Below are 25331 nucleotides of genomic sequence, written 5' to 3' on the forward strand. Positions count from 1 at the left end.
AAACACTTCCGATACTGGCGAGAACACGTCCGGCGGCGGTTGGAGCGACTCGAGGGACATGTTATCGGGGAGCCCTCGTCAACATGTCCCCGGCAGTCCCCAAACCGTGACATGATGCACCACGGTGACAAAGTAATTCCACGCGGACACGTCGCGATGGAGAAGCGTCGATGCGTGCAAATTCATGAGGCCGTTTGCAGCGTCCCACAGCACGACGGTTCGAATCGACGCTGGAAAGACTGAAGAGGCCGTTGGAGACGAGCGACTCCACCCGCATGTACGACCGCGACCGTCGTGACGGCGTCGAGAAACCGGACGATGCACGGATGATAGCCAAACATGGACAGGACCGCTGCCTCGTGCTCGAGCGCCGAGATGTTGTGGTATCGAAGGGACTCGGCCACGACTTGTTTGTCCTTGTGCGTCGCAGCAGTTGAGGACCTCCACAAGGACGTCCGCAACGATCTTGACTGCGATCGTATGCGGGGCGATCCTTCAGCAAACAGATAAAAAGTGCTGCGTCGACGTCCGCCCCGTCAACGTCTTGAGAAGTGATGGACTCACAAGTTGATAAATCCGTGCGTCGATCGATGTGGTGATGCGTGTGCCGCACGATGCGGACCATGGCCAAGACTGCACCGCCGGGTGACCGGAGTAGGTCTCGACATATTCCTTGAGCTCAGCGATGGTCTCTGCCGTGTGGCAGCCCACAATGAGACGAAGTGGCGATGCGGGCGTCTCTCGATGGGGGGCGAACGCTGTACAATGGGAGGTTTCGTCGGCGGTATTCAGGAGCAGTCGCTGAATTGCTGCAGTCGGTTGAAGACGTTGGCGGTGTCGAGACACTTCGTGTCGACAAGGACTCAAGGGATGGATGGTACACAGGCGCGGCCATGACCGTCCGTCGTTCTCCTCAAGACGGAATCACAAAGGGATTGGAAGCCTTGTTTGTCGCTCGATGACAGCGACGGCCGCCGCTGGGTGAACTGCTGGCGTTGAACGAGAGGGGCCAGTTGTTTCAGCGGCGGCGCCGAGACAGAGTAACGAGCGGGCGATGGGGCGAATGGCAGCGGATACACTGTGTGGAGGGATCGAAACACAGGACGCTGCTGTTGTCGTTGCCGGTGCTGCTGTAGCCTCTGCTAAACGTTCGCTGGATTCGAGTGGGTCGATGCCCAACGCCGAGGGCGCCAACAAGACTTGGTGGGAAACTGCCGTGGATGGCATTGTGGCATCACTACGGGGATCGCAGGAGTCGATGGAATGCATCATTGAATCGATTCATTCAGAGGACAGGCGTGCAGGCATTTTGCAATGAAACACTTCACTAGATTTGGCGCCCAACATGTGGGGCGCGCCATCGACACATTGCAGCGGTAGCAGGATGCCATCAGCGTTTGAAAACATGCCAAATCCATCTTGTGGTTGCAGGACAGCGTGACCACGGGGTGATTGACGTCGGCAACTGGCGTAAAGCACAACCCACATGATCCAAGGGGGTTACGGTCACGAGCAAGCTCTGCAACGACACACTCTTGCCCTCCTTGAAGCAATGTGTTTCCAGGGACTGCTCATGTACGGTCCATTCTCCGTTTGAATGCCTTCGAAGCGCCACTGACACTTGTAAAAGCCGCACGTCGTGGGGGTGATTCGGGTGGTACACAGAGGGCACTGGATGGTGTGGCCCAGCAAGTTGAACGGGCACCACTTTGTCGAGACGATCACGATGTGTCGCAGCCCACGGTTGGGCAGCGTCCTTCAACGCTCAGTCCAGCTTGAACTACACGCCAGCGCGGGGCATGGCAGGAAAACTGGCGCACTGTTAAAACGCCGTCGTTCGACACATCGGCAAACTTGGCCCACGGTGGTGCTGCCACCATCGTGGGGTAGCCACCGCCCCTCAATCTCGGCAACACATGCAAAATGGAATCGCGATTGATCCCATTGTCCATGAGCATCCGTTCTCGTTCGAGCAGCTTCCCTCCATAGATTAAGCGCTGTTGGTCTTGTGGAATCCCCGCCTGATGCTCTATCTCACTGCACACATCTACAATCGTCATGTGGTGGGTCATGGGGATCATAAAGTCGGTGCTCGACAAAGTTTTCACGACGATGAACAACTTGTCCCCATTGTTGGGGGGGGCGCGAGCTTGTACGAAATCACAAAGCGGGGAATGTTCGCATGAAAGTATGACGCATATGCTTCCAAGTCCCCTGGCGACAATTGATGACCATGCAGCCGGAGCGTCCTGCGGACGACGTTATCTTGCTGCAGCTTGGTGGCCAGGGCCTTCTTCATCGACTCGACGGTGGTCACCCCAGGCAATTCCGCGGCATGGAGGAGCAGAATGCGCTGGGCTTGGTTTGTCGCGGAATCCAGCCACACCACTTGCATGGGTTTGGCGATTTTTCACTAGTGACTCTGGTGCACGTCGGCATCCTTACCCTCCGTCCCATTTTTCCCAACAGCGACATGAGGCAGTTGGCACTGTCAGAACGGGCGCGAGGCTGTTGGCTCACCGTGCGATTTGTTGCGTCGCCGCAGCAGTCCAGGTCAAAGACGACCGCGCCGAGAATGCGTGGGGAAAACATACGAGGTCAGGACTTAAAGCGGATGGAAGCATGCGTTGTCCACGCCGCAGCTGCGTGCAACATGACGCTCCCTACCGATCTCGCACGACCCATCGCTGCAGGCCGCCAATTCGACCAAGATAAGTTCACACAGCTAACAAACGGCGCCCCTGGTGGATGCATAGCCCAAATTCCTTCATGGCTTTGGCCTCTTGCGTGTTTCAACAACTCGTGATGGTCGGCATATTCGAAATCGTGTGAAATTGGTCACGCCCTCCCCCCCTTCCCGCCATCACCAAACGGATACCTCACCGCGTCGGCGCTCCAGCCCCCATGTACAAAATTCAGCATTATACCAGACAATACAAACGAGGCGACTTCAATTCAAACAACAATGCTTTTCCCTCCTCAGACTTCTACCTAGCTCAGTCGAGCCCGGCAGAGGGGGCACGTCACATGCGCATGGCGGGCGCGGCACGAACTTGTCCATTGCGTCAGGCACGTCGAATGGATCCGATGGTTGCACAGCAACGACGTTACTCCCAAGTCCCGCAGCTCCTCAAAGCACACGACGCATTCCTTCATTTTGAGGGCGCGAGCAACCACAACGAGCGACTCCCATGCCACCATCGAGCTGCCCTCCGACTTGTATTGGTGAAACACGTTGCCCTCGGCCGCATTCCATCCACTGCTCATGTGCATCCCCGCCTTGGTCCCTTCAAAGCGCCACAGGCATTTGTAAAAGCCGCACGACATCGGCGACACACACTCGTCGCACGCGGGGCACCGCGACCGGTGCTCCAATATGTTGAACGGTCGAAAGCCCTGGGGAATGTACACCGTGCTGCCAAAGGCGTCACATGTGCAATTCACGCACGTGGCCATGAGGTTGAGCCCATGCCCAACGCAGCGCCATGCCGGAGCAGCGGACGAGAACGACACCACTTCCATCATGTCGGGGTTTCCGACGTCGGCAAACTTGACGGTCCCACCACTGCGAGTGGTGGGTTGCGCGGCGGGCCCACCGTGCATAGCGCTACCCCCCACGAGTCGGGCGAGGCCGTGGAGGGTCGCGTTCGGTTGAATGTTGTAGCGGGAGACCGTGTGCCAGTCGGCCAGCTCCACCCCTCCATACACAAGACGTCGACTGGCCACGGGAATCGCATCCTTGTCCTCGAGCATCGCCTTCACTTGGCCGATAGTTTCGTGCGCGTACACGTGCAAACAAACGGTGCGGCCCGAAATCGTCTTGACAAAGAGCGGCATCGTCGCCGCGCGCTTCGTAAAGGCAAGCACAAACCGGGGAGCGTTCACGCGGAGGAATGGGAGATAGGCCGAGGCGCGACCGGATGGAAGGCTGTGGCCATATAGCTTCAAATCGACTTGGGTCGACGCGCTCAGGCGCAATTTCGTCGCCAGTACTTGCTTGAGGTCATACACAGTCATATTGTCCAAGTGACGCACGTCCGACAGTGAAATCTCGACAGTGCCCCCGCCCCGCTTCGTCGCCATGTCCACCCACACCACTTGCATCGTGTCGCCAACCTCTGCGGATGCCATGGCAATCGAATCTCCAACTGAGGTCGAGAGAGCACGACGCCACTATGCAAGCGGGGTTTGTCTCCACCCACTTCGGCAACGGCCCCATCGACTTAACGGCAAGAACTCGGTGCCTTGTCGCTTTTGTCCGCGCCAGGACGTCGTCGATTCAACCGTCACAACGGAGAGGCACGTGTGTGTTGGAGCTACCACCAAGCACGACGAGATTGCGACGCGTCTTGGGCAAGGTGACGTCACGATGGCTTCGTCTGGTTGCAGAACTGGTCCAAGTTGACATGAAGCCGAGCCGTCGGCGCAACTCGAATGCCAGGGACCCATCGAAATCAGCGCCTGCTTGAAGGTACATTACGTTCGACAGGCTTCCTCATTGACATTGTTGTTTGAGATAGTGCTGCAGGTCTCTGCGGACGTCATGTTCGTCCGTCGTGGCTTGTCGCCCGGTAGATGCCGCCACGACTCGCACGGACCGCCAGGCGGTACACACAACTACGAACAAGTCATGGGCATCTCGTGGGGGGGCTCGCCTTGCGATTCACACGTTGGAAGCAGGGCATGTCGTGGCTCTGGGGACATCGATCTCCAACTCATCCAAACACAAACGCCATGCCCACCCTTGACGTCTAGCGGATTCGCACGAGTAGTCGGTCAAAACATTGCGGCGACAAGGTCAAGGTTCCCTGGGTTGTGAGTTGGGCATCCCGCACATTGGCACGAGTCGCCGCAGGTGCATTCGAGCCCAAATGCCATGCCACATCCAGGAACGGTCCACCCGACTGCCAGAGCTGCCGTGTGGGCCATTGTAGTTTGGTACTTGACGCAACCCATGGCATTACATGCAAGCGAACACACGTGAGGGGACGTGGCTTTTGACGTTGGGGCGGATGCCGGCCGTTCGTCTAGACCCAATCCCTCGCCATCAAACAAGGAAACTTCAGTCAGTTGGATGACCATTGTTGCTGCGACCAGCACCACTTCGCTTGCGTTGTAAAACCCAGTCACGTCCACGGTCAGGAGATGCGGCGCCACCACGACCTGCTCGACGCCTTCGACGTGGCTCAAGCATGTTTCAAGGCGCAGCGCCGAGTCGGTCGTGATGTGGTGGTCTCGAGTTCGCTGAATCGTGAACCTACTCGATGTGCCGCGTCAACAAGTACTGGCACAGGTCTGTGTGCATATACCGTCGATGGCGAGGGACAGGATGCAGCGAGATCAAGTTGGCCTCAAAACCAATCGCTTGGACTCGAGCGATGAGCGTGTGTGTCGTTACAGTGTTGGGACACATGACAATCACTTGAGCTTGGTCGAATTCCAACCGCACCTGCATGCGTGACCGCTTTACCATTACGCAAGCGGTCGAGGCATTCAAACGTACCTGAAGCACCGATGGGACGTTTTGAATCGCACGGACGACGGTGTTGCCGCAGTTGGCGATGCACATCATCCCGTGGACTTCCAAAGTCGCTTCGACGTGGACGACGGTGTCTAAGTCGTCCACCACACTGGCTTCTAGCACGGTAAAGTGCATTGAAAGTGCGGTCATCGCCGCCTCCAGTGCGGCTTCAGATAACTCAGGCCCTCCCCGCACGACACAACACAGGCTCGACTTTGTTTGGCGCTGCGCCGTTGACACGGCGCAGCGGTAGCCCAATATGTGGACACTGCGAACGTGTGGCTCGCTGCGCAAGACCGCAACCACTCGACTTTCAGTCCACGGATCCCGCAGTTGCACTTGGACCAACAGTCGGCGGTAGATATAAGCCACGCTCGTAGATGATGACGACATGACAGGTGGGTGCAAAGGCGCTTCCTTTGATGTAGGCTGTGGGCGGCGCATTTCCGAGGGCGCGAAGATGGAACTGTCGTCCGAGTGCTGCAACAAGACCTAAAAATCGATCGACGCAGTCAGGGGATTGGAAGCTGAAATACGATATGATGCAATGGGCACCGACCTCGTTGATGTCGTGGTGAATAATGCTGTGGTCGCGGCATCGACCTTGACCATCGCGAGCGAGCTTCCTGCAGTTTGGAGTGTTGCACACTGGCGACCCACCATGATCAGGGCACATTCCGTTCGCCCCCCGACTCATTTTCTTGCAGTCTGGGGCTTTGCATCGCCGACCGCCTCCATGCGCGCGGCAGTACCCACCGCCTTGGCTGTTCTTGTTGCAAGATGGAAACCCACAGCGCTTCCCGCCACCATGAGCCGTGCAAAAGCCACCGCCAACATCAGCTTTGGTGCAATCAGCTATTTTGCAACGTTTCCCACCACCATGCGATCGGCATAGACCGTGGCCAGCATCGACTTTGGTGCAAAAAGGAAACGTGCATCGAGACCCGCCGCCGTGATTCCTGCAGAACCCACCACGTTGGTACCCTTTGGTGCAGCCTGGGTACTGGCAGAGCTTTCCACCACCGTGGCCCACGCACAGGCCTCCGCTGGTCGCCAACTTGTTGCACCCGAGCTCTGCGCACCCCTTCCGACTCGCTCCCATGAACCAGCAAATTGATCACAATCAACTGTGTTCATTCGACGTCGATTCGTTTACCCTATTAAACGTATCTGCGTTTTTCAACAATTTAGATTCCACGAGCAGTCAAATTATACCGACTTGAACGTTGGGCAATGGATTATGGCACCTGCGTGCAGACGTTTCATCCTCTGCATATATTCCATCTAATATGAGCACGTGTGAGCGTTTTATCAACTATGGTTTTGCCTACCAAGTCGGCCCATCTCTGCTGTTTTTTGGAACGACAGCAATCAAATTGCTACGAAAAGACTCATCAGTAGAATTGACGAACAGGAGAGATGTTTGCACTGGTTGTTGCTGACGCAAGGGTGGGTCGCTGTGCCAGGTTTGGCAAGTGATGAATGCTTACGTTTATCCAAGCCATTTAAACGCGTTCTTAAAGACGCCTTGCTTTTCTCAACATGCCCAATTGGATGCAAAATTTCGGGTTTTGTCTAAATTATCCATTGGAACATGCTGCATATGGTAAAAAGTTTTGCAATTGTCGCATGACATGAAGAACCTTTGAAATATAGTATCGATTGCAGCAGGTTGCACACGGAATTGGCGGCCAACGCCGCCGAGATGACCGAAGACCAAGCATACAACATCTCATCGAAGCCATGTGCGTACCGCTCCATGGTACAATCAAGCATGAACGTTTTGGCTTGTATAGGGTGTAAACTTCAGGAGTTCTATCCAAAGGTATGGCTTGGACACGTCAGCACCGCGATCGTGACGTTGGCATTTTTCCAGATCATTTCACCGACAGTGCCGCTAACTCCTGAGCTAATGGAGCTCCACACGTTCCTGCTCAATCAGAAGCCAAATACCGAAGTGGATGCAGGTATCGCCAGGCACGCATGAAATGTGTGTCGTGGCAGCAACGTCGAAACCTGCTGTAGCGTACATTTCCATGAACAAGAAAGAGATGGAAGCCAAGATGCGCGAGTTGGAGAACTGGAATTTTCGACTGTACTTGGACGAAGGAAAGGAAATCCGCCGCGGTCAGCAGCTCAAGGTCCTCACCGGCGAGTTTCCCGTGCCAATATCGGGAGGTGTCAATGGAAGCAGCTCTGTCGCGGCATCCAAGGAAGCCGCCACCCATGAAATTTCGACTCGCACGAGCGCCAAGCGTCCACGAAGGATGTAATCTATCTATGCTTCATGTACTGCGCTCCGACGAAATCACTTAGCATGTTCGTGATGCCAACGGCTGCGTTGACGGTGGCTTTGCCACGACTCTACACACCTGCCACGCACCTCGTTGACCTCGTGGTATTGGCAAACAAAGAGCGCAGCTTCGACGACGATAAAACAGCGTACTTGTTGATCGTGCTCGCACGCATCCGTGAGTTCGACGTGCCTCATGACACAAGGAAGATCGGAATGCATGCATGCCCACATCTAGGCGATGATGTAAAGTTTGCCCTAGCACGAGCACTTGCCATTCTGGAAGCCGCCTCGCATGGTGCCTCTGCGCCCAGTGCATGCGGGCTTGCATGACGTCGGCACGTGTCAAGGTCACGCATTCAGTGCAGTGAGCGGGGAGGAGCATCTCCTTGCTAACGCAGAACTCCCTGTAGTGATAGCAACTACAGAATTCGCCCTTTGCGAACGGCATCATGTTTGATGGCGGCGCCATTGGCCATTATACTACCTAGACGGTACATGCACCGCGGCTATGGACGTACGTCGCCGCTTTGTCAGGCGCCAGACGGGAGTGACCATGTGCTGGTGTGAACTGGTAGTGCTCAATTGTTCCATGGTGCTGACACAGCCAAGGGACAACTGTCGACGGGAGCAGGGCGTAGATACTGACCACATAGAACACGCCTTGTGAATGTGAACCTGCAGGAGCTCCATGATCGGGTTGTACGGACTTGAATCTAGACCAGAACCAAACGAAAATGAGCCACACATTACTCTGGCCAGTGCACGAGCACGCGCCACAGGATGGGCTTAAGCCACTGTCGTCGCGCTGGCACGTCTACGTACGTGGAGGCTTGCGGTCGTAGCGCGACGAGCGACGAATACCCCATGAGAGCTTGGGTGCTACCCACAGCAGCGATGTCAAGCCGAGTTGTGTTGGTGGATTCGGGATGGCAAAGGCGGCGCCAAGGGGAGTAGTAGTACCTTGGTTTGCAAAACACTTTCGTCCCAATCTTGATTGCGTTGGTCTGTTCCAGCGGCAGCGACGTGATCCAATTGGGAACACCGGCATGTCGAAGGAATGCGTTGGACTGGCACCACGTGACGTGGGTGAGGTAGCTGCGAATCGCACCACGAATGAGGTCCACCGACGGCGACGAGCGGAAGAGGCAGCCCATACCTGTGGTGATGGTACTTGTGGAGCAGAGCCGCGACAACAACGGCGGCCACGAACGACGCGATCAACGGATGGAGAATCTCCCAGATCAAGTACGTCATGACGGCTGGCGTCCCTTCGACCGTGTATGACCCGCACGGCCAGGCTTGTCCAAACAGCTCGACAGCTACGATGTGGTGGTGAGGAATCGGTGGGCACGTGCAGCTTTCAGAAGAAACGCACTCAAGGCAGGCTTGGCCGCGTAGATCTTGTTGTAGACGAACTCAAATACAGCCGGGATGCAAGACGCCGTCGTAGTCGCGACGATGGCGCCGTGGAGAAAGAGCGGCGCCGAGTACCCCACGACGTATTCCAGGCGGCACGTGACTGCTGCGTCCAGGAAGCTGCACAGCCAGTCCGTCATGATTTCGCTACATGAAGTCAATGACGCTGGAAGCCCCTGGTACCTCAGAACGAGAACGACCCCGAATGCAAAGAAGCTCGCCATCATGACGCTCGCCAAGCACCAAATTCGATACCCGTTCGTCGTGAAAAAGTAGATGCGGGACACGTCCATGTACAAGAGCCCTGGCATGCAATTGACGACGACGGCCACGAGCAGCATCTAAACATCCTTGATGAGAGGCCTGACGTCGGTCGGAGGCGGTCTCATGGACCTTGCGTCGTTCGAGCCCCGCCAGGACGGCGTACGTGAGCACGGGCTTGCCCTGCAGCACTCCGCGAAACCCTAGCGTAAGGACGGTCACGACAACGTCGTTGGCCATCTTTGCATACCTTCCACCGTGATGTAAATATCGCCCGCGAACAAGGCCATCGTGGCCAGGGAGCAAATCATTTGCAACGCGACGAGCTCTTTCCAGTTGGACACTCGATGGCCGCACGCCCATGCCGTCGTCACGGGGTGTTTGGAATGCTTTCCTATTGTTCAAGCCCGTGCGATGAAGGTCGTGCGGCCGACTTGGTCCGCCTTTACCTTGGCTCCACCCCGGCAAATTGTTGTCGGTTTTGGCGACGCTCAGCTCTTCGATTTGAGGAACGCAGTAGCCCGTGACCAGGTACCTGCAATGGACCGCTGACGCCAACAGGTCGGGCCAACGGTGTGGCTACCGTTCACCGAGTGGGCGAGAATAGATGATGTTGTTTTCGCCCGAAGGATCTGGCGTGACAAGTCCGTCCATGGCAATGAGGGTCCGCTTCGGGTTCGCCATGACGTTTTGGGCAGTGCCGTCCGAGTTTTGATAGCTCATCACCGTCTACGCAAGCCTGGCAAATCCCAGCACCACGATCGAGGTCGTACCATCGTCGAGTCCATGTCCGCGTACAAGGTCAGCATGTACACGCCATTTGGCTGTGCAGGGCGGATCTACCACGACATGGAGTTGTGTTGAGGTCGGGTGGTTCGACGTCATCGCACGGCCAGAGCAGCCCCCTCAGGCGGGGTGTTGGGCTTATCCGCGATGCGCACTGACCGTGGATTCCAGCATCGCGATGCCTGCAATGTCCTGAGGCGCCGTCGGGATGCATGCTGGGTACGCGTCGTATCTAGCAAAAGTCAAAAGGGATGAGTCCGCGACGACGGAGCAACATGCAGCCCATTCGGAGGACGCACCCCCCGATGAATTGGAGATTGCCCCACCCCACGGCGTCGGTGCCTCCCACCGCGCACGTCGTCACTTTTAGAGTCCCCCCAGCTACACCCAACACCACGTCGTGGTGGTCCGAGTCCGGTTGCCGTCGCGATTCACCAAAGCGTACCGTCCGCGATTTCCTGTGCCCACTGGGTCGCTAGAACTGTGCCAATCGACGTCCATGCGGTCGCCGGCGTGGCCTTGGATGACATGCTGTCGCATCTACGAGTCGAGTCGTCAGCACGCATCGCTGCATGTCGGTCCGCACGTACGAGTCGGCCACCCACCCCGCTTGAGTCAACTCACACGACTGGCTGTAGTTGTTCCAGTACATGGCAGTCGTTTGAAAGTTGTGGGATACAATCAGTCGGTTGTACATGCCCTGGAGCGCGCCCGTGATGCGTTCGTAGCAACGGTCCCAGCGCACCTGGTAGATGAGCACGGCCAGGGTCAACATGGGCAAAAACAGGAGCATGCTTGCAATCACGTTCGATGCCACACGAAGCAGCGTCTGCACCCGCGTGGACTTTTCAACGACCTTGTGACCGCTTTCCCCCGTCGACTACAGCGCATCCGTGAATTCTCTGCCATAGACGTATCCATCCTCACCCCATGGTGGTCCCCTGCGTGGGTTGTGTGGTTGTGGCCGACGCTCGATCGACTCGGGCAAAACCCGAGCAGCGCCATCAAGTGATTCGATGACACTGGAACGTACGCGACTTCAGGCCAAATATAGTTGGCATGCAACAGAATCTGCGCCATGTCGGTTGTATTCATAGCCAACCCCGTCAACATCCCATCCATCGAGAGTATTCACGAGGGGGTTGCGGGGGGGGACTACGTCGGCTAACTGAGACCGCCCCCACCGCATGCGAAAGACAGACATCCGCGCGGCAAGAAAAGAATTCCGTGATGTAGGAGGGGCATGGCTTTTCGACTACGACTTACACGACGCAAGCGCCGCGGGTGTGCTTGTACCGCGCCTTCTCGAGCTTGGCTCGTGAATGTGGAGTGAATTGGTTGTGCTCGATCTTGCCATATTGCGTCCAGATGGACGGCATGATCATGGACGGAACCAGCGCGTAGATGCTGATGACAAAGTTCGGGACGTTGGGCTTGGTCCCAGTGGACTCTTTTCGGCTGCTAGTCCACTCGCTACCAATCGAGCATCAGCCCAGTGTGTGCAATTGCTGTCGCGTACCCCCGAGCCACGACGGTGGCATACCCCATCAGTGCTTGGGTACTACACGATCGAAACAGGTCAGGCGCGACCGTCGCCTCCTTCGACTCGGCGCCATCGCAGCATGAATCGTACCTCGGCTTGCAGTACATTTTGCTGCCAATTCGGATCGCGTTGGACTGCTCGAGGGGCAGCGATGTGATACAATTCGGCACTTGCACGTGCGTCAGGAACGAGTTGGTCGCGCACCATGACAAGTTCATGAGCACACTGGACGACCACACCCGTGAGTGCCGTCCACGTGGTGGTGCCGGCATATTTCGTACCATTGGTGGGCGGCGAATCGAACGACGGCGGAGAGGAATACCGCACATGCAAAGCAGATAAAGAGCGGCGCGACGACAGCAGTCTCCAAGTGCGACATCGCGATGGGCGTGCCAGCCGCCGTGTACGACCCGCTCGGCCAGTCGGCATCGTTCACATGGAGCGCTACAGGACCGCCCCACCACCGTGAGAACGACAAGGCTCTCGAGTGCCGTGTGCACTTGCAAGCCACGTACTGACTAACGGCGACGCGGCGTAAAACATGTTGTACGCAAACTGGTACGTCGAGTCGTTGCAACAAGCGATCGTGATGGCCGCGATCGACGTGTACAAGAAGAACGGCGCCGAGTAACTCATCACGCGCGACAGACGGAGCGGAATCATGTCAACAAAGCTCACAAACAGAACGAGGCCGAACGAAAAGAAATTGGCAATCATGATGCACGACAGCGTCCAGATCTTGAACCCGTTCTCGGTAAAGTAGTAGATGCGCGACACGTCCGAGTACAGCAACCCGGGCATCGCGCTCAGCACAGTGAACACGAGCAGCATCTAGCCTCATTGCTCACGTGGAGGAATTGCCGACATTGACGGCGTCGGCTCACCTTGCGACGTTCCAAGCCTGACAAGACCGTGTACGTGAGCACGGGCTTGCCTTTCAAGACGCCTCGAAACCCTAGACAGCGACGGGGAGGGCGTCGCCCACACTATGGGGGGTGTCTGTCCTACCTTCAAATGTGATGTAGATGTCGCCTGCAAAAAGGACAAGCGTCCCGATCGCAAACAGAACTTGAAGCACGATTAACTCGGTTGCGTTCGACACTTTGTGCCCGCACGCCCATCCCGGGGCGACAGGAAGCTTGGACTGTTTGCCTACAACGACGTGTGTGTGTGTGGTTCGAGTGACACGAGATCGGTCGTTGTACCTTGGCTCCATCCTTCCAGCCCTTGGTCGACCTTCACTTGGCTCAGCTCTTCGATCTCGGTTCGACAGTACCCTGTCACCAAGTACCTGCAGACCTGGTCAAACTCGAGTGCGGCTCGCGCAAGGTTACCGTTCGCCCAGCGGACGGGAATAGATAATGTAGTCGCCGCCGACCAAGTCGGGCTCGGTCTGTCCATCGGCCGTGATGATCGTGTGCCGTGGGTTCGCCATCAAGTTTTGAAATGTTCCGTCCGAGTTGGCATAGCTGTACACCGTCTAGGCACGACAAGACCCGGTCAGCCAACGCAGTTGCCAAGACGGTACCCACCATGGCTGGATCCAAATCCGAGTACAGAGTCAAAAAGTACACGCCTTCGTCGTGATTGTCGCGAATCTACCAACGCACGTTCGCTCGCGGACCCGGCGACATGGCGTACCGTGGTCTCTAGCATGGCCATGCCAGCAACGTCTTGGGGAGCGGTCGGCAAACAGTCGGGAAAGTAGTCGTATCTGGCCGAAATGTCATCATCGCTGGTCATCGTGGCTGCCCCCACACGACGTACCCCGCGATGAATTGCAAGTTGGCCCACCCCACGTTTGCCGTGCCCCCAATGATGCACGTCGTAACCTTCAACGACCCGCCCGCTACATGCATGCATCGACATGAGGGCGGCGGCGCTTTCGTTCGAGCACCTTTGTACCTTCCTTCATTTCACGCGACCACTGGTCCGCCAAGACAGTGCCGATCGCTGCAAACGCCGTGATGGGAACGACAGCGTTCGTTTGCGCGTTGCAGCTACAACACGTCGTGAAGATATCGCGTCGTTGGAAATGCGATGTGATGGTGGAGGAGCACTCACGTGTCAGGCACCCATCCCCCTGCCGCCACGACGCACTCCTTGCCGTAGTCGGCCCAGTACATTCCGGCCGTCTGGGTGTTCACCGACACGACTAGCCGGTCAAACATGCCCTGTCACCAGTGCACACGTGGTCAGTGACCGGTCAAGGGCGAAGCGGGGGTGGGGAGCTCAGGGGGACGTCTTACCTGAGTGATCAGCACCACGAGGGTGAGCGTCGGCAAGAAGAGGATCATGCCAGCTACAACATTCGACGCCACTCGGGCCAGAGCGACGTACACCGCCGTTTTTTCGTTGTCCTTGGTCGGCACATCACTTCGGGATGAGCTCCGATTGCTCTAGAGCCGAGTCAGATCTCGCATGTGACGTTCCATCGATACCGTCGTGATCGAGCTGCCCGTGATCGAGTACTTGAACGACTTGAGCGAGACGATGAGCCCGGGCATGTCGACGCCTGTCCTTGGATTTTTCTAGTCTCGGGTCTTTGACTTGGTAAACCACGTTGCCAAGAATAGCAAGACGGACGTGCCCCTTTCCAAACATAGCCAAAAGACATGCGACGTCTCCGTGGGGCGTGTGACATGCCGTCCGGTCGCCATCGTACACAGCAGCGCATGGGCACGACACAATGGCCATCGTTCGGTCGAGCGCATGCTCGGTGAATCCACTCCGACGCTGCTCACGCCAGGGCGGTGAGGTCCCTTCGAGTCTCCACTTTCCCAGTGGCTGCCGTTGTCATGGGCAGATGATACTGCCAGGAGAGTCTCGCGGCTGATGCGTCCACGAGAAGCGCGACATACTCTCGATGATGCTGACAACACAATGCAACCCGTAGGGGGTTGACGATGATGTTAGTCGTGGCGCCGTCGTGACCAGCAACTGGCCGCGAGGACCGTGCGGCATCCGCAGCGGAACACGTCAGGTCCCGTTCCCACGTCCCTCGTTTCAAAAGAGCAACGACAGGGTTATCACAACAACGTGCATCATGGATTTGTGCTCGTTCGCTTCCGCAGCATTGCCTTCCGGTACGCCTCCCCCGCCACTGTCGTTGCGCTCGACGCCATCGCGACTACGTCATGCATTCAAAACAAAGTCGATTACCGTCGAAACGAGTTCATGAACTGGAGAAAGTATGCTTGCTGCTCGTTGGCACAGTTGGCCTGGAGCTGCGCCAGATCCATCGTGCAGCGTGGCGGGGGGGTTGTTGGCACGGACGGCGTTTTGCCCACAGTGAGCCCCACCGTACTTGTGAGCGTGATGCGGTAGGTGCCCTCTGCCTTGGGCGATGGGTTCTCGCCGACGCAGCTCTCGAGGGCAGCCCACCTGTACTCATTGACGCTTTCGCCGGCGTTCTTGAGCGACAAGTTGCTAACACCCACGGCCACGATGTGCGTCCCCTTGGGAAGCGTCGCCACCAAGTACGAGTCCTTCTTGGACACACTGCCGTCGGCGCGCCCGTCCGACGGCCGCAGCATCCAGTCCACGTCGTCGTTGAAGTAGGCATTGTACCGCGGGACGGTCGGGTCCCGCGAATACACGTACACGTTCGAGTCGAAAAAGTTGAACCGGCAGTCGTTGTTCAGGTCGGCGTAGGCGTTGGCGACTTCGTCAATCTCGTACGACAAAATGTCGACGGCCACTTGGCCAGGACCGTCCAAAGTGATCTCGTACTGGTCGACGGTGGTTTGGAATGACCGTGTCGTCGTGCCGAGGCGCCGAAGGACGCCGTTGAATGCTATGGGGGATCCAAAGAGTCCGAGGGGGGGACGGGGATTGACGCGGGGGTCGTTGAAAGGCGGGATAATGCTAGCCGCCGCTGTCGATTTGGGGACAGCGATGGCATTCAGAGGCAATTGGAACCCTCGTTTCTTCAGGTCCGCGACGATGGCGACCATGGGAATTCCTGCATTGTTGCAGCTCGATGCGCCGCAGTAGTGGAGCGCCACGACCGAGTGATCGGTGGCCGAAATGACGGGGGACCCGGACGACCCGCCGTCCGTATCGGCGTTGTACCGGAGCCCACCTTTTCCCTCACAGCTACCGAGGGTGCCAACGACGTTAGCATGGGCCTACTGTCAAGCGAAGGATCGTGTACCCTGCCGTTTGAACGCTTGTGATTGCAACGGGGCGGCGTGTCGTCGAGTCGACAAACGATATCAATTTGCACCCTCCACGGGGGTGCTGAGGCACGTAGACAGGCATCCCCACGCCGGCGGGAACTTCGGTGGTTTGGAGGAATCCGTATTTCTGCGCCACGGCGGCGTCGAGCTTGAGCAATGTGTAGTCGAGTGCCGGGTTTGTAAAGACCAACTTGGCCGACATGACCTCGATCGAGCCCGGGCAGGTCGATCGCATGGACGCATCGCAGTCGAACGTTTCCGCGACGAATTCAAACTGCGCCGTCGTGGCTTCCGCGACGCTGCCTACCCCATGGTGTAACAAGTCGTTCAATCATGAACAACATCGTGCGGTTGGGAAGGCGACCGACGCACCGATGCAGTGGTTGTTTGTGATGACGTGCCCGTCCGAGCCCCACAACCACCCCGTGCACAGATCCGTTCCAAACGGATTGGTTGGGTCCACCGTGATCCGCACAACAGGGCGGGCATGGGCGTACATGGTATCTGTCGCGCCAAGAGGGGTGTACGTGCAAACGGCATGCACGCTGTCGTCCGTGCCGCAAAGCGCTTCGCGGCGACCGAGCGCTTGAGTCTGCGCGACCAAGTCGTCGTTTGTGATGTAGGTAAATGCGACCACTTGCAGCGAATGGACCACGGAAAATTGCACGTGGCGGTCCATGGCGTAGATCTCAACCACTAAGTAGTTGGTGTATACGCGAGGCAGCGTGATGTTGGCGTAGTGTGCTCCACTTGGAAAGAACGTCGACGCGTTTGTGGGGTTCTCGGTGGCCGCGAGGGGGCGCAGCAGAACGTAGCTGTTTGACGGCAGCGACAGGGACGACAGCTGCAACGTGATGGAGACGGCATCGCTCTGAAATATGGGTGGGCTAGTCCACACAGGGTCGACGAGTGGCACCAGCTCGACGCTGTCAGCACCAGCAAAGCGATATGTGGCTGGCAGCGTCACAGCCCGCAAGGCCGTCGCAACTGAGACGGCCAGCGCCATGGCTACCAAGACAGCCCAAAGCGCGCGTGGGCGAAGCATGCCAAGCGACCGAGATCGCAACAACTTCTGTTGTGAACAAGCCTCCAGTCGACAGTCGAAATCTATTTTTAGCATGGAGACGTTTTACGACGCAGTTAAATGAAGTTGGCGGTTGGGCCGGCGGTCGTCGGCGGTGGCAAGATCACGCCAGCTCGCCGGGACACAGCGCAAAGGCGCAACTGGTTGCTGGCTGTCGATAGCGCCACGACCCATCCACGCATATCTTGATGTCGCCATTGCACGGCTACAACAACAGGTCCAACGTTCACGTCACCACCAGCACATCATGCAGGCACCATGCGCAGCAGTTCAACTAGGCATCAAGAGAGATTCCGTACCTTGGCGCGAAGGGTATACGCTTCAGTTGTTGCCCCCACGAATGCTACAAGTGGGAGAACCAAAGCAAGGCACTGCATCTGGTGCCCGGGGTCAGGAAGATTGTGCCGCAGCAACTGCACTCACTTGGCAGCTCACCAATGGATAACTCATCATCACAGCGAGCCCAGCGACGGCTTTTACCTCGAGCGCATAGGGTAGCAAGCTCCCATCGTGTTTGAATAGCTGGTTTTTACTCTGGCTTACCCAACCGTCTCCGACTTCAATCTCGCCATGGCGGGGTGCCCCCCCCATCGTTGGTGACGAATTTGACTTGATGTTAGTATTGGCCTTTTTTGGGGGGACCCAACCACAAACTCGAACTTCGAAGGCCGCTTGAACACCAACCCCAAGACACACTGCGACGACGTTGACCCACACGCGAGATGGCGACATCCGCGACGAAGCGGTGGCGAGCTGGCGTCGGTCGTCGCATGCTCATGGCACGGCGGGGTTTCCTTGCCATGCCTGAGTTCTTGCAGCCGTCTAGTTTGCGCAAGGAACATCGCGAGAAGAAGATCGTCCCGTTCACATGCCAAGCAATGTTTGATGTCGTGGCCAACGTGGATGCCTACGTGTCATTCCTGCCGTTCTGCGTGTCGTCCCGCGTCGTATCTCGGCCATCGACGAACGTCATGGAAGCTGATTTGACTGTCGGGTTCCAGATCTTCACGGAATCGTACCGATCTCGCGTCGAGTTGGAGTCCCCACACCGCATCTTCATCAAGTCGATCCACTCTCCGACGTTCAAGTCCATCGAGAGGTACTTCTTCCAGACCTTGATCGTTCGCGCACATGAGAGACGCCTTGTTGTAGCGAGTGGATGTTTCGCCAGGTTTCAGAAACGTCATGCGAAGTCAACTTCCGCGTATCGTTTGAAGTCGGGTCGATTCTGCATGCCCATGCGATGCGGCTCTTCTTTGACGACGTCGCTCGCGTGCAGCTCAACGCATTCATCGGGCAAGCGTCAAAGTTAAACAAGCTCAAGCAGCCCAAGCACCAGAAGGAGCTTCAACAACAGCAGCTCCTCCTACACGAACCGCATCATCAACAATTGGTGCACACGACTCCTCCTCCTGCTCGCGAACCACTGGCGAGCAAGGGCAAAGGGTCGTGGTCGGTCCCGTTTCTTGACGGAAAGGTATCGGCGCCGGTGCTGGCCCACCTCAAGCACGCGTTCGTTTCCCACGCCACCAAACTCGTGGAGCACACAGAGTCGCCCAAGTTGACGTTGGCTGGCTTTGGCGCTGCCTGCCGCGACCTCGTGCTTACGTCGCCATGGGCAAAAGCGTCTTCGACTGTGGCGGACTTGCACTCCATCAGTGCCAACTCCCAATCAGGTACGCATTCAACGTTGGGATATTTGGTCGCGAACGGGATCGTCACCACCACCAGCACTGGCATTTGCTGTGTTTGCCAGCTATGCCATGCCCAGCCACCACCAGAACAGCATGCAGGAACCGAGCGTGCAAAAGGGACTGTCCTTTACAGAGTTTGCCGTACGAACGAGCGGATCGACAACCAAGTCATCGTGATGTGCTTGATCTCTAGACGGGCGTGTACTTGACGCTGTACGGGACTGTGGACGACAAAGCTGTCCACATGTTTCAAGCTATCGATACCCAGCACGATGGCCGTCTGAGTCCCGACGAACTGCGGCGCGCGATGGAGCTACGTCTTCGGGTAGGCAGGTTTCTTCTTACGGACGTCGTGGGAATCCATGGTCGAGTGTAGGTCGTGCGGGAGGTGTTTCCGCTGCTGCTGCAAGAACAACTTGCGCTGGCCACATCGTCGTCCCCAAACTCGTCCAAGAACTTGAACGAAGAAGGGATGAAAGCGGGGCTTATGGCGATTGAATCGCTCATGTCACAAGTCGAAGGCGACATCCCGCTCGCTGTCCGTCAAGTCTTTCTCAGCATGACGCTTCAAGAACCGAATCACATCAATCTCACCGAATGGCGGCGCATGTGGTACGTGGACGATTCGCATCTCCAACGACGTTCGGTGCATCTCACCGACAACTTGGGCAGGCACGACCACCCCGAGCTCGTTGAGATGATGACGATCGACGGCATGAAGAAGATCTTGCGCGTCGCGACCGTTGTCGCGCCCTACTCCGGCTAGAATACCTCTGTAATTATGCCTGCATGCGCCCCGAGCACATCGCTTCCTCGACTGTCCACCTCCCCATCGCATCGTGTAGTGTCCCTGGTGTCCCTTCCACCTCGATTGTCGCAACTACCTTCACTTGGCACCTCGAAGTGTACGCCGCAAAATCTATTGAAGCTGAAAAATCCGCCAAAAATATTGTGCTTTTGCAAGATACACACAAGTGGAGAACATTTTCGGAGCGGGAAAAAAATTCGCAAAATATGCGAAAAAATTTCGAACAGGTATCGATTCTCATGTCTTGATGGAACATTTCATTGGCTGAAATGTGCACCTGTCGTTGGTTGAGACATGGACGAGGTGGAGTGAGATCGCAGTCCGTCGTTGGATAACTTACGTAGTGAGGAGGAAGATAACGAGGAGTCAACAGCGAACTTGTGTTTTGTAGTGGACACACGTCGGTCCTGTGCATGTGCGAGCTCTCCATTTGACGACAATGTCTGTAGCCACCTCATCTCATTGGATTATGAAATTCTGGCCAATCATATCGAGGAATTCATGAATGAGCCAATAGGCGTGACTTGTGACAGGCAACATTGACGCGGTTGAGATATTGTATCAAGTCAACGCATGTTGCAATACTCCGGCGTATGGAATAATTTCACAATACCCCACGGCCAGCTCACTCGCTTCGAATGCCGCTCTCGTCTTCAACGTATTCGAGGCTGGCCACCACACACATCCATGCGTGCACTAGCCAAGTACCGGCCGTACCCAGTGTAGGCCTGTCTGCCTTATGCGTCCAAAGCACCCACCGCAACGTCGACAGCACGCCGAGGGGCGATCGCCAACGCTATATTTGCCCCTTCGAGCACCTATGTACCAGAGGTCGAACTGGTCGCCTGGCACAAAGGGGCGGGTCGCGCATGTCTACTACACCACCATCCATTACGCGCAAGCGTTTCCTTTCCATTCCCCTGCATGGGCGTGCAGCGTCCACCTCTCGAAGCCCCGCGCGCATCCTCGGATTGTCGTCGTTGGAATAGGAACAAGAAATAAACGTCGCATTCCCGTGGAAGCCATTCCAAACGTGTTCGCTTCAAAAAACGGGGAAGTGTCCACTTCCCCGTCGAGATGCTTGGGGGTATGGGCGTCGTGCTGCCACGTGCATTGTGCACCGTACCAGCGTCGAAGTGACCGTGCCGTAGCGGGCGCGATGACGGTGGACCGGTGGTGTGTGGTCGGGATGTACCACCACCTACACAAGTTGCATCAAACACACCAGGGCAAACGAATGTTCGAAACCTGTTCTAGACGTTTTCGTAACCTGAAAATAACGTGTTCTGGACCTTTTAGTATCTTTGGTGCATTTTGTACCCTCCGGATACTACACTGAATACAAATTCCCAGATGAAATATCCGGATTTGACCCTGCTCAACACAAGTCACCACCACGGTGGCCCTGGCGGACCATTTTTCAATTTGAAGCGACTTGAACCAGTCCACACTTCCCGAATCAAGACCACCACAATGTTGCCGCAGCAGTCCCCCATCGACATCAACCCGAATGCTGCCAAGGAGATCGTGATGGACAATGACGCTGGCCAAATCCATGTGTTGCTCGGTGCTGCTGGGGGCTGTATCCAACACAGCGGGTCAAACTTCAAAGTCAACTGGACTGGTGACGGCAAGTCGGTCTTGAGGCTTCGCGACGGCCGCGAGTACCGTCCGATTCAATTCCACTTTCACACCCCCTCCGAACACACGCTGGAAGGCAAACGGTTCCCGTTTTGCATGCACTTAGTGCATCAAGCCGAAAACGGCGACCTCGCAGTGCTGGGCATCTTCTTTGAAGAGGGTGACGAGAGCCCGTTCTTGGCCCAATTCTGGAACTACCTTCCTGAATTGGACCCACACGGCGAAGATATTATGGTCAACAACATCGACTTTGACAGCCTCAACATCGCGGACGACAGCTTCTTCAGATACACAGGATCGCTCACGACGCCGCCGTTCACGGAAGGTGTCGAATGGGTTATTGTAAAGGACCCCCGCGCGGTGTCGAAGGATCAAATCAAGGCGTTTGTCGATGCTATCCCTAGCGAATCCAACGCCCGCGAACTACAGCCCATTCGTGGAGCAGCCGGCAAGCTGTTCTATTGCTGCTAAGGTATCAATTCAAATTTGTTTATCCAACTTTTGCCAAGAGGCGAGTCGCCGTTGCCAATGGACGCAGAGGTCATGTTACACATTTTCAGTGTTGTGCAAATTACCTTAAAAGGATTAAGCCCCCATTTACCAAGCAATTGCCCCTTTGGCAACAATTTGATGCTCCGAGGCAACTTTCACACAAATACTCAAGAGTAAAAAGGTGTTCGGTACACACAGCTCTAGGATATCTTCCTTCTTGTGCTGACTGTGACTGAACCTGGACTTCTTCCAAAGGTTTGCAGTAAGTCACGCTGGTAATCCAGTACATATACTCATCGAAGGTAGTTGCATGCGACATGACCACGCCGAGGCTCGCAATGAGCGCAGCACGGCTCTCAAGTTGGACGGACGTCCAGTAGCGTCGACGTGTCGAGACGATATGCTCTACGAAGCTAGTTCTAAGAGTTGAGTGATGGCAGCAGCGCAGGTCGACGTGCGCAGAATACGATATCAGAGCCTTGGGTTGCGTCATCTACTTGGGCTTGTGACGCCACCATATGTGATGGACCGAAGGTTTATACGAACCGTTTTGAACAGTTTCAAAGTAATACATGACGTGTTTGAAACGTTTTATGTCAGTTTGGAACGTTGTCGAGTGGACTGCAGAGCGAAAGTAGACAACCTGTCTGACAAGTCCATCGTCCGAATTCGGGACAGCCTCCACATCCCCACAAATTCGCAAACCACAACTTGGCGCGGAATGCGTCGATGCCGTCGACCACCACTGAGGCGACGTCTACACACCCGATCGTGAACCTTGTGGCACGAATCCACTGATGCATTTTTATGTCCCCTCTGCTGCCGTGTCTCCACTTCGGGAAATTACTCTGTGTTTCAAAAACGTCTTTTCATTCATGGTATCCGGAATCGTTTTCGTTATCCGGTACATGCCCGCAGTAGACCCGACAGAAAAGGCGATGACGTGGCACGTTCTGCGCCAAGTTTGACGTTTGCAGAGTCCATGCTTCGGCAGGGCGTCATTCATGCCCTTGTGGCACGCGTCACAGTGTGCTGGGCTTGCAGCTGGCCAAAAGAGTGCTGCATTGGCGAATGAAACATATACCCGTTCGAAACGCCGACTTTCCCACGGTAATCATCGCCGCCTGACTGACTGTGCAGGTCACTTTTCCTTGGGACATGACACAGCAATCGCCGATCGACATCGACCCGCATGCGGTCAGAGAGATCATAATGGATCACTACGCTGGTCACATCGACCTTACTCTCGGGAGCGGCCCCGGTCAGTTTGAGCACGGGTACACCAACTTCAAGGTGAAGTGGACCGGAGACGACAACACTGTGCTGAAGCTCCGAGACGGCCGCGAGTATCGCCCGATTCAGTTCCACTTTCACGCACCATCCGAGCATACGCTACAAGGCCACCACTTTCCCTTTTGCATGCACCTGGTTCACCAATCGAACGACGGACACTTGGCGGTCGTGGGTGTGTTTTTTGAAATCGGCGACGAAAGCGAGTTCTTAAACCAGTTCTGGAATGTCCTGCCGGAGCTCGACCCCCAAGGCGTCGACGTCGCAGTGGACAAGATCTCGTTTGACTCGCTGTACTTGGCATCGGTCGTGACGGACGAAGCGTTCTACAGATACCAGGGATCGCTCACGACGCCACCGTACACGGAGGGCGTCGAGTGGATTCTCGTCAAGGACCCACGCACCATGTCCGCCGCGCAATTGCAGCATTTCATCGACATTCTCCCCGGCGACTCGAACGCGCGCGACCTCCAGCCACTTGAAGATGCCGCGGATCGGCTTCTTTTTTGCTGTGTTGCCTAGGCACCCGCGGGTATTTGGGTTAACTTGAAATGGATCTTCATTAACTACACCACTCCACCACTCCCGATAGTGCAGCGTTATCAGTGTAGAGCCATGGTGACAAGAAATCGTTCATGATATTCCAACAGCACAACCCGCTCGTATGCTTGCACACTCTCCAGCACTCCTGCTCCTTCGCCGGTCAAGACATCCACAAGCAGCGCTCGCGAAGACGCAAGCGCTGGTAAGGTCTAGTTCACGCGCATCTCACGGGAATTGCATCCTTTCCAAGCATGCAGCGCAGTCGGTCCATTCGTTTCTCGGGCGTTCACCTTGTCGCGTCATGAACGACGGCCGCAGACCAACTTTCCATGGCTTAACTCCGCCGTCGATTCGCGACACGTGCCAGCCACCACTTCGTTCTGTGGTCGCCATCCCATGACCAGTTCCATTCAATTGTCGTCTGCTGCATCCTTGTCTGATCGCCAACCGATGGGCATGCTGTCCGCTGTTGAACTCCGTATTGTGGTAGTCGCCGGAAAGCGCTGAACAAACATCGCCACTTCGGAATGCATGGCCGACAGTGCAAGCTATTCGACAGCTGATTTTGTCGGTGCCTCCTCACGAAGAGCCGAAATTTTGATTTTGAGAAATGACAGGAGGATGCGGACGCTATAGTCACCCAGGAGGCGTGACCTTCTGCACCTTGTAACGTGGGAGCTGCGCTATGGAGTATGTTTAACATGTGTGGGATGGAATTTTCAAGAAGGGGTTGCATGTGGTCCAGTTGCCAGCGGGGGGAGCGATGGTCGGGGAATACAGGACGTAATTGCGTTGGAAAGGCTCGCGTTGCATGGGTGACGCTATATGCGTCGCGTGAATTAATTGGCAAGGATGATCGCTTCGTGGACAGCGAGTGCTGCATCGTGGTGGAGGCGTTTCTCGGGGAGAGCTGTGGTGTGTATCATGGAAAGGTAGTTTGCCGGTGGTGGTAATGTGTTTAATGACCTGCACATGTCGCGGGGTAGTGTTGGCGGAGGGAAGCCCACCACACAATGTAGGACTGCTTCGTGCAAAAAGGCTAGATGCCGGCAGTTTGTGGTGTCGACGGTTGTCATGGGAGGTGATGAGCGTCCAACGTTAGGCGGCAATGTAGATAAAGGGCTAGCGGAAATGCACTCTTTCCAGACACCGACGTATTAAAACTGGTTGTCGACAGCATCCCTTGAATGGGCTGGCTGTGACACATATCAACACCCCCGTCGACTGTGACGGTGTGACTCGGTGGGCGTGTTCTCGCCAGTACAAGCTTGGTGCCCCACATCCTTGCTTGGTCCTCCATAAGTTCACGAATTCGCGAGCCGTGACACTGAATTCCCAACCGCGCTTGACATTCAAAACCCATTGGCAACCTCGATCAACAGTTAGCTCCACTACGGACTTGGCGGGAGGCCATAAAACATGCCGTACGCTGTAGCACTGGCATGCTGCCGCTAGCTTTGGCGCTGTACGATCGCAAGCGGACTCGATAAATGTTGTCAAGGCCATTTGGGAAAGCCCATCTTCTGTGGCTCGGACCGACCGTGTGAGTTTGGCTCTTGGATGCAGGTTTTGAAGTTGACTGCCACCTGTGCTCTTTCAAGATCCAAAATCCCATCGGGTTTTACCCACTCCCGCGTTTCGTACGGGAATTAAAACACACTGAACGCGACGGTCAAGGAGATGCATGTTGCGCCACGAAGCCTCGCCACCTCACAACGAACAGGTATACTCGGCCGACTTCTAGGTGTCGCTGGATGGCGCTGCGTGCGCTGCTC

At 56.2% G+C, this 25331-nt stretch overlaps 10 protein-coding genes across 14 annotated transcripts; 4 read left to right on the top strand and 6 right to left on the bottom strand.

The window, feature by feature from the left end:
* Positions 1 to 1765: 1765 nt before the first annotated feature.
* H310_05085 (hypothetical protein) lies at positions 1766 to 2395 on the bottom strand (the record flags this gene model as incomplete). The annotated part of the gene is made up of 3 exons (XM_008869709.1): positions 1766 to 1780; positions 1821 to 2047; positions 2122 to 2395. The coding sequence occupies 3 exons, from the start codon at positions 2393 to 2395 to the stop codon at positions 1766 to 1768; spliced, it is 516 nt and encodes a 171-aa protein (XP_008867931.1).
* Positions 2396 to 2991: 596 nt separating this feature from the next.
* H310_05086 (hypothetical protein) lies at positions 2992 to 4131 on the bottom strand (the record flags this gene model as incomplete). Its single annotated transcript, XM_008869710.1, has 1 exon — positions 2992 to 4131. One exon carries the CDS (start codon positions 4129 to 4131, stop codon positions 2992 to 2994), a length of 1140 nt encoding a protein of 379 aa, XP_008867932.1.
* A 645-nt stretch (positions 4132 to 4776) lies between these two features.
* Positions 4777 to 6623, bottom strand: H310_05087 (hypothetical protein; the record flags this gene model as incomplete). The annotated part of the gene is made up of 5 exons (XM_008869711.1): positions 4777 to 5257; positions 5310 to 5449; positions 5504 to 6013; positions 6081 to 6147; positions 6505 to 6623. The coding sequence occupies 5 exons, from the start codon at positions 6621 to 6623 to the stop codon at positions 4777 to 4779; spliced, it is 1317 nt and encodes a 438-aa protein (XP_008867933.1).
* Positions 6624 to 7188: 565 nt separating this feature from the next.
* On the top strand, positions 7189 to 7839 carry H310_05088 (hypothetical protein). The gene is made up of 4 exons (XM_008869712.1): positions 7189 to 7266; positions 7318 to 7346; positions 7398 to 7488; positions 7547 to 7839. Exons 1-4 carry the CDS (start codon positions 7227 to 7229, stop codon positions 7792 to 7794), a joined length of 408 nt encoding a protein of 135 aa, XP_008867934.1. The 5' UTR covers positions 7189 to 7226; the 3' UTR covers positions 7795 to 7839.
* A 393-nt stretch (positions 7840 to 8232) lies between these two features.
* On the bottom strand, positions 8233 to 11360 carry H310_05089 (hypothetical protein; the record flags this gene model as incomplete). Of its 3 annotated transcripts, XM_008869715.1 has the most annotated exons (17): positions 8233 to 8530; positions 8640 to 8696; positions 8778 to 8912; positions 8974 to 9136; positions 9193 to 9353; positions 9417 to 9574; positions 9627 to 9697; positions 9745 to 9888; positions 9944 to 10029; positions 10078 to 10223; positions 10268 to 10333; positions 10440 to 10512; positions 10580 to 10661; positions 10726 to 10820; positions 10871 to 10980; positions 11026 to 11160; positions 11208 to 11360. In XM_008869715.1, the coding sequence occupies 17 exons, from the start codon at positions 11358 to 11360 to the stop codon at positions 8302 to 8304; spliced, it is 2064 nt and encodes a 687-aa protein (XP_008867937.1). In that variant the 3' UTR covers positions 8233 to 8301. The 3 variants fall into 3 exon arrangements, with proteins under 3 accessions (XP_008867937.1, XP_008867935.1, XP_008867936.1); XM_008869713.1 differs by having other exon boundaries at positions 9193 to 9574; XM_008869714.1 differs by having other exon boundaries at positions 10871 to 11160.
* A 129-nt stretch (positions 11361 to 11489) lies between these two features.
* Positions 11490 to 14371, bottom strand: H310_05090 (hypothetical protein). Its single transcript, XM_008869716.1, has 16 exons — positions 14265 to 14371; positions 14073 to 14222; positions 13888 to 13997; positions 13729 to 13823; positions 13591 to 13672; positions 13465 to 13537; positions 13356 to 13421; positions 13158 to 13303; positions 13029 to 13114; positions 12832 to 12975; positions 12708 to 12778; positions 12339 to 12654; positions 12105 to 12267; positions 11914 to 12048; positions 11800 to 11841; positions 11490 to 11753 (listed from the first exon to the last, which is right to left on the bottom strand). The coding sequence occupies exons 1-16, from the start codon at positions 14328 to 14330 to the stop codon at positions 11543 to 11545; spliced, it is 1956 nt and encodes a 651-aa protein (XP_008867938.1). The 5' UTR covers positions 14331 to 14371; the 3' UTR covers positions 11490 to 11542.
* A 512-nt stretch (positions 14372 to 14883) lies between these two features.
* H310_05091 (hypothetical protein) lies at positions 14884 to 17010 on the bottom strand (the record flags this gene model as incomplete). Its single annotated transcript, XM_008869717.1, has 3 exons — positions 14884 to 15921; positions 15980 to 16307; positions 16377 to 17010. 3 exons carry the CDS (start codon positions 17008 to 17010, stop codon positions 14982 to 14984), a joined length of 1902 nt encoding a protein of 633 aa, XP_008867939.1. The 3' UTR covers positions 14884 to 14981.
* An 84-nt stretch (positions 17011 to 17094) lies between these two features.
* H310_05092 (hypothetical protein) lies at positions 17095 to 19728 on the top strand. 3 transcript variants are annotated; one of them, XM_008869718.1, is made up of 6 exons: positions 17095 to 18187; positions 18241 to 18764; positions 18820 to 18923; positions 18976 to 19107; positions 19159 to 19394; positions 19455 to 19728. In XM_008869718.1, the coding sequence occupies exons 1-6, from the start codon at positions 17811 to 17813 to the stop codon at positions 19546 to 19548; spliced, it is 1467 nt and encodes a 488-aa protein (XP_008867940.1). In that variant the 5' UTR covers positions 17095 to 17810; the 3' UTR covers positions 19549 to 19728. The 3 variants fall into 3 exon arrangements, with proteins under 3 accessions (XP_008867940.1, XP_008867942.1, XP_008867941.1); XM_008869720.1 differs by having other exon boundaries at positions 18820 to 19107; XM_008869719.1 differs by having other exon boundaries at positions 18241 to 19107.
* Positions 19729 to 21019: 1291 nt separating this feature from the next.
* On the top strand, positions 21020 to 21895 carry H310_05093 (hypothetical protein). Its single transcript, XM_008869721.1, has one exon. It carries the CDS (start codon positions 21064 to 21066, stop codon positions 21700 to 21702), a length of 639 nt encoding a protein of 212 aa, XP_008867943.1. The 5' UTR covers positions 21020 to 21063; the 3' UTR covers positions 21703 to 21895.
* Positions 21896 to 22879: 984 nt separating this feature from the next.
* Positions 22880 to 23587, top strand: H310_05094 (hypothetical protein; the record flags this gene model as incomplete). Its single annotated transcript, XM_008869722.1, has 1 exon — positions 22880 to 23587. A coding segment is annotated over one exon (656 nt), but the record flags the coding sequence as incomplete, so codon positions are not given.
* Between the last annotated feature and the right edge of the window lie 1744 nt (positions 23588 to 25331).

Source organism: Aphanomyces invadans (assembly GCF_000520115.1).
Source record: "Aphanomyces invadans strain NJM9701 unplaced genomic scaffold supercont1.8, whole genome shotgun sequence".
Lineage (NCBI taxonomy): Eukaryota > Oomycota > Saprolegniomycetes > Saprolegniales > Verrucalvaceae > Aphanomyces > Aphanomyces invadans.